This window comes from Oncorhynchus tshawytscha, linkage group LG23 (assembly GCF_018296145.1).
Source record: "Oncorhynchus tshawytscha isolate Ot180627B linkage group LG23, Otsh_v2.0, whole genome shotgun sequence".
NCBI lineage: Eukaryota > Metazoa > Chordata > Actinopteri > Salmoniformes > Salmonidae > Oncorhynchus > Oncorhynchus tshawytscha.
In genome coordinates this window covers 17,957,487-17,963,486 of record NC_056451.1, presented here as the reverse complement: position 1 = coordinate 17,963,486, position 6,000 = coordinate 17,957,487, and the positions used below count along the sequence as shown (strand labels likewise).

At 41.8% G+C, this 6,000-nt stretch overlaps 1 protein-coding gene across 3 annotated transcripts in view; it reads right to left on the bottom strand.

Moving 5' to 3' along the window:
- Positions 1 to 453: 453 nt before the first annotated feature.
- The window catches only part of LOC112247764 (zinc finger-containing ubiquitin peptidase 1), a 20,170-nt gene continuing 14,623 nt past the window's right edge, over positions 454 to 6,000 (bottom strand). For 2 of the 3 annotated variants that reach the window (XM_024416587.2, XM_024416588.2), the window contains exons 10-12: positions 4,693 to 4,856; positions 1,101 to 1,327; positions 454 to 870 (exon numbers count right to left, since the gene is read on the bottom strand). In XM_024416587.2, coding sequence (XP_024272355.2) covers positions 823 to 870; positions 1,101 to 1,327; positions 4,693 to 4,856 — 439 coding nt within the window. In that variant the 3' untranslated portion in view covers positions 454 to 822. The remainder of the gene's footprint in view (positions 871 to 1,100; positions 1,328 to 4,692; positions 4,857 to 6,000) is intronic. The other variant, XM_024416590.2, reaches the window with a different exon arrangement.

The window sequence follows — 6,000 nt, the reverse complement described above, 5'->3', positions numbered from 1 at the left end:
TTTGGCCCATTCCTCCATGCAGATCTCCTCTAGAGTAGTGATGTTTTGGGGCTGTTGCTGGGCAACACGGACTTTCAACTCCCTCCAAAGATTTTCTATGGGGTTGAGATCTGGAGACTGGCTAGGCCACTCCAGGACCTTGAAATGCTTCTTACGAAGCCACTCCTTCATTGCCCGGCAGTGTGTTTGGGATCATTGTCATGCTGAAAGACCCAGCCACGTTTCATCTTCAATGCCCTTGCTGATGGAAGGAGGTTTTCACTCAAAATCTCACGATTTCATTCATTCTTTCCTTTACACGGATCAGTCGTCCTGGTCCCTTTGCAGATATTTCATTAAAAATCATCCGTTTCCAGCTACAATAGTCATTTACAACATTAACAATGTCTACACTGTATTTCTGATCAATTTGATGTTATTTTAATGAACAAAAAATGTGCTTTTCTTTCAAAGACAAGGACATTTCTAAGTGACCCCAAACTTTTAATGGTAGTGTGTGTGTGTTTTTTTAAATTATTTTTTTTACAGTTAATTCTTGTCATTTACCAGTAATCTACAATGTTTGGTTACAGTCATTTCTGGTAGTTGAATAAATATATGAATAGATGTTCCATTCTCAGTGTGTCCTTACGCCTTCTACAAGGTCCCAATTCTACACACAGGAATATGTTGAGGATTTGAACAGAACAGAGAAAAAAGCGATATTAAAAATACATCATTTATTACCTTAATAAAATGTCAAAGAAAATTCAACATGAAATGTTTTTGGCAGTTACAAATTTACATTCACAGTAAAATGAATGCGACAACTGCATTCCAGCATCAAGGGATCCTCTCGGCTTGGAGTGTTCTTGAGTTGAGAACGCGGGTCTGACAAACAAAAAACAAATCAATATCGAAATCGAATAGTTGATTCCCAGTTCAGTGCACATCATAGAAAAACACTTCACAATTTAAAGTCAAAACCTGTGTTCTTATTGGAGAATTTCAGGTACAACCTCCCTGTTTCACTTCATTTCAAAATGGTTTTATCCTTACGGAACACCATCCAGATGACCAAATACTGTACCTGTATGCAGTTAAGAGCCACTCGGACTCACCTGTTTCTCCTCGGGGGAGAGCACGCCATCTACAACCACAACCTGGTACTGCCTATGTTTCAGGTTGCCAGAGAACTTCCTCATGCGGCGGACAGCTGTGCTAACAGTGGAGCCATCTTGGCTCAGCAGTTTCCTCACATCTCCTGGTGTACAGCCAGGGTCCAGGAGCAACAGGCACAGGCTGCCATTCTTCTTCTGTTCCACTCCTACTATAGAGCGGCTATGGCCTGAGGATGTCGATAGAAGACATGGAGGAAACACACTAAAGCCTTGTTCACACTGCAGGCCTTAATGCCCAAATCAGTTTTGTTTTTCAAATGCATTTTGGACTACTGACTTTCCACACAGCATGTTACAAGTGATCAAATCAGATGTGTGTGTGTTCAGATAGCATTCATTTGCTGACATGGCTATGCTAGTTTTCATAGTAACAACGGGTGTGTGCACAGTGCTGTAGGCTGATTGGTGGTGGTGCTCATGCTTCCCATCACTCAGAAGTTATGTATCAAGCTAAGGTAATAACAATGCCTGCCATGGATGTTTCTCCAGTTGCTTTATATGTTCAAAAATCATAGTGTAAGAACACTTAAAGCCTCAAAAGGATAAGATGATCCAACTTTTAAATGGAATCATCTGGATAGCCACAGCAGTCAACTAGCTAGCAGTTTAGCTTTCTAGCATATTCACTCATTTGTTTGTAAACAATTAACAAGCAAGTTACTACCACATGTTCTTGTCAAACTGTCAACGGAGTAGCTAGCAACCAACAAGATATGCCAAAAAAGTCTAAAAAAAACAAACACTTGAGGGCAAATAAATCTGGTTTGACCATTCACACAAGTCACACGTCCGGGAATCAGATTTGTATCTGACTTTAAAAACACCTATGAGGGAGGTTTGAAATGTGGCTTGAAATATCAGATTCCATGTGCTTTTTGGCAGTTCAGACTGCAGGAAACAGAACAGATTTGAATCAGATATGCAAATAAATAGGATTTGAGTCACTTGAAACTGCCAATGTGAACACGGCTTTAGAGATAACGTAGACACCAGATGTACAGTCGTGGCCAAAAGTTTTGAGAATGACACAAATATTAATTTCCACAAAGTTTGCTGCTTCAGTGTCTTTAGAAATTTTTGTCAGATGTTACTATGGAATACTGAAATATAATTACAAGTATTTCATATTTGTCAATGGCTTTTATTGACAATTACATGAAGTTGATGCAAAGAGTCAATACTTGCAGTGTTGACCCTTCTTTTTCAAGACCTTTGCAATCCACCCTGGCATGCTATCAATTAACTTCTGGGCCACATCCTGACTGATGGCAGCCTATTCCTGCATAGTCAATGCTTGGAGTTTGTCAGAATTTGTGGGTTTTTGTTTGTCCACCCACCTCTTGAGGATTGACCACACATTCTTAATGGGATTAAGGTCTGGGGAGGTTCCTGGCCATAGACCCAAAATATTGATGTTTTGTACCCCGAGCCACTTAGTTATCACTTTTGTCTTATGGCAAGGTGCTCCATCATGCTGGAAAATACATTGTTCGTCACCAAACTGTTCCTGAATGGTTGGGAGAAGTTGCTCTCGGGATGTGTTGGTACCATTCTTTATTCATGGCTATGTTCATAGACAAAATTGTGAGTGAGCCCACTCCCTTGGCTGAGAAGCAACACCCCACATGAATGGTCTCTGGATGCTTTACTGTTGGCATGACACAGGACTGATGGTAGCGCTCACCTTGTCTTCTCCGGACAAGTTTTTTTCCAGATGTCCCAAACAATCGGAAAGGGGATTCATCAGAGAAAATGACTTTACCCCAGTCCTCAGCAGTCCAATCCCTGTACCTTTTGCAGAATATCAGTCTGTCCCTGATGTTTTTCCTGGAGAGAAGTGGCTTCTTTGCTGCCCTTCTTGACACCAGGCCATCCTCCAAAAGTCTTCGCCTCACTGTGCGTACAGATGCACTCACACCTGCCTGCTGCCATTCCTGAGCAAGCTCTGCACAGGCGGTGCCCCGATCCTGCAGCTGAATCAACTTTAGGAGACAGTCTTGGCGCTTGCTGGACTTTCTTGGGTGCCCTGAAGCCTTCTTCACAACAATTGAACCGCTCTCCTTGAAGTTTTTGATGATCTGATAAATAGTTGATTTAGGTGCAATCGTACTGGCAGCAATGTCCTTGCCTGTGAAGCCCTTTTTGTGCAAAGCAATGATGATGGCACGTCTTTCCTTGCAGGTAACCATGGTTGACAGAGGAAGAACAATGATTCCAAGCACCACCCTCCTTTTGAAGCTTCCAGTCTGTTATTCGAACTCAATCAGCATGACAGAGTGATCTCCAGCCTTGTCCTTGTCAACACTCACACCTGTGTTAACGAGAGAATCACTGACATGATGTCAGCTGGTCCTTTTGTGGCAGGGCTGAAATGCAGTGGAAATGTTTTTTGGGGGGATTCAGTTCATTTGCATGGCAAATAATAATTTTGCAATTCATTTGATCACTCTTCATAACATTCTGGAGTATATGCAAATTGCCATCATACAAACTGAGGCAGCAGACTTTGTGAAAATTAATATTTGTGTCACTCAAAACTTTTGGCCACGACTGTACACACAGACAAAACAAAATCTCAAACACACTAGTACTGAGCGATTAACCAACATTTCAGTTATATTTCAGTTTTTAATCAACTAATTGACCGACATAGATTCAGTTATTTTAATTCCATTTCATTCGTTTCTGTTCTGTGAGCTCGATGTGCAGTTTCTCTAGCGATAAATCAGATCAAGCCCAAACTGTGTGATGTAGTGGGGAGTTTAAGCTTCCACCAGGTCATTTTTCAACATAGTTAAATGCAGAAAACGTGGTAATTAACTACAATGACTATAATCCACTGCACGCCCACCTACTTGTCCGGTCTGTGTGGAGCAGACATGGTAATTAACTACAATGACTATAATCCATTGCGCGCCCGCCTACTTGTCCGGTCTGTGTGGAGCACGCGTGATCGAGTGAGATAGAAAGCAGTTACTTCGAGAGGTATCTCTACATGAAAATACATGATCTAAGTGATTGATCGTTGCTATTCAGCAGTCATTAAAGTATGTCTTATGTACTTTGAAGAACCACTAAAATAGTGATTTTGGCAGACAGCATAGGCAGCAGCTCTATCGAGATGACTTAGAATTAAATAATAAAGTCATCAATTTAAACAAATGTAATATACACAATAACTGAAATATTTTATTAAATGTGAATAAGTGATAGTTAAGTGATAAGCAGTAATGGGCAGTCACTACCATCATGGGACTTTTATTGTATGTGTTGTTACAGCATTCAACCCACAAAATGTATAGTGCATTTAATATAAAAAAGTAATATAAAAAATATCGAAACCGAAATCCATGATTATTTTTGAATGATCGAACCAAAACACAACCAACCTCAAAAAGCACTAATCACTCAGCACTAAACGACACACAAGAAAACATAAAGTAGACACACGCCATAAACAAATTCTACATTGGATATCAGTAACCCATCATCACCTAATCCATCCAATCCACTAAACCCATGTTAAGACTACCTTGGTGCTGGAGGTAGAGGGGCGGCTGTGTGGTCTGCACCACCCGGGGCGGTAGTCTGGCGCCACTGGCGCCAGTCTGAGAGAAGTACTGCTTCACCCAGTCAAAGAGGCGGGGGTGGGTGTCCCCTGGGCCCGTGGGCTGGTGGAAGTCTAGAACACGGGCACTGTGGGGACACAGGTTAGAGGTAACTGACTGAGAACAGACTCCATTTTCCACCATGTAAATTCTATAGTGACTCTGTGTGTGTGTGTACACTGAGTATACAAAACACATTAGGAACACCTAATATTGAGCCCCCCCTTTCTCCCTCAGAACAGCTTCAATTCGCTAGGGCATGGACTCTAAAAATTGTAGACCTCCACAAGTCTGGTTCATCCTTGGGAGCAATTTCCAAACGCCTGAAGGTACCACGTTCATCTGTACAAACAATAGTACGCAAGTATAAACACCATGAGACCACGCAGCCGTCATACTGCTCAGGAAGGAAACGCGTTCTGTCTCCTAGAGATGAATGTACTTTGGCGCGAAAAGTGCAAATCAATCCCAGAACAGCAGCAAATGACCTTGTGAAGATGCTGGAGGAAACAGGTACAAAAGTATCTATATCCACAGTAAAACGAGTCCTATATCGACATAACCTGAAAGGCCACTCAGCAAGGAAGAAGCAACTGCTCCAAAACCGCCATAAAAAAGCCAGACTACGGTTTGCAACTGCACATGGGGACAAAGATCATACTTTTTGGAGAAATGTCCTCTGATGTGATGAAACAAAAATAGAACTGTTTGGCCATAATGACCATCGCTATGTTTGGAGGAAAAAGGGGGAGGCTTGCAAGCCGAAGAACACCATCATGTTGCGGGAGTGCTTTGCTACAGGAGGGACTGGTGCACTTCACAAAATAGATGTCATCATGAGGGAGGAAAATGATGTGGATATATTGAAGCAACATCTCAAGACATCAGTCAGGAAGTTAAAGCTTGGTCACAGATGGGTCATCCAAATGAACAATGACCCCAAGCATACTTCCAAAGTTGTGGCAAAATGGCTTAAGGACAACAAAGTCAAGGTATTGGAGTGGCCATCACAAAGCCCTAACCTCAATCCCATAGAAAATGTGTGGGCACAACTGAAAAAGTGTGTGCGAGCAAGGAGGCCTGTGTGAAGCTTGTGGAAGGCTACCTGAAACGTTTGACCCAAGTTAAACAATTTAAAGGCAATGCTACCAAATACTAATTGAGTGTATGTAAACTTCTGACCCACTGGAAATATGATGAATGAAATAAAAGCTGAAATAAATCATTCTCTC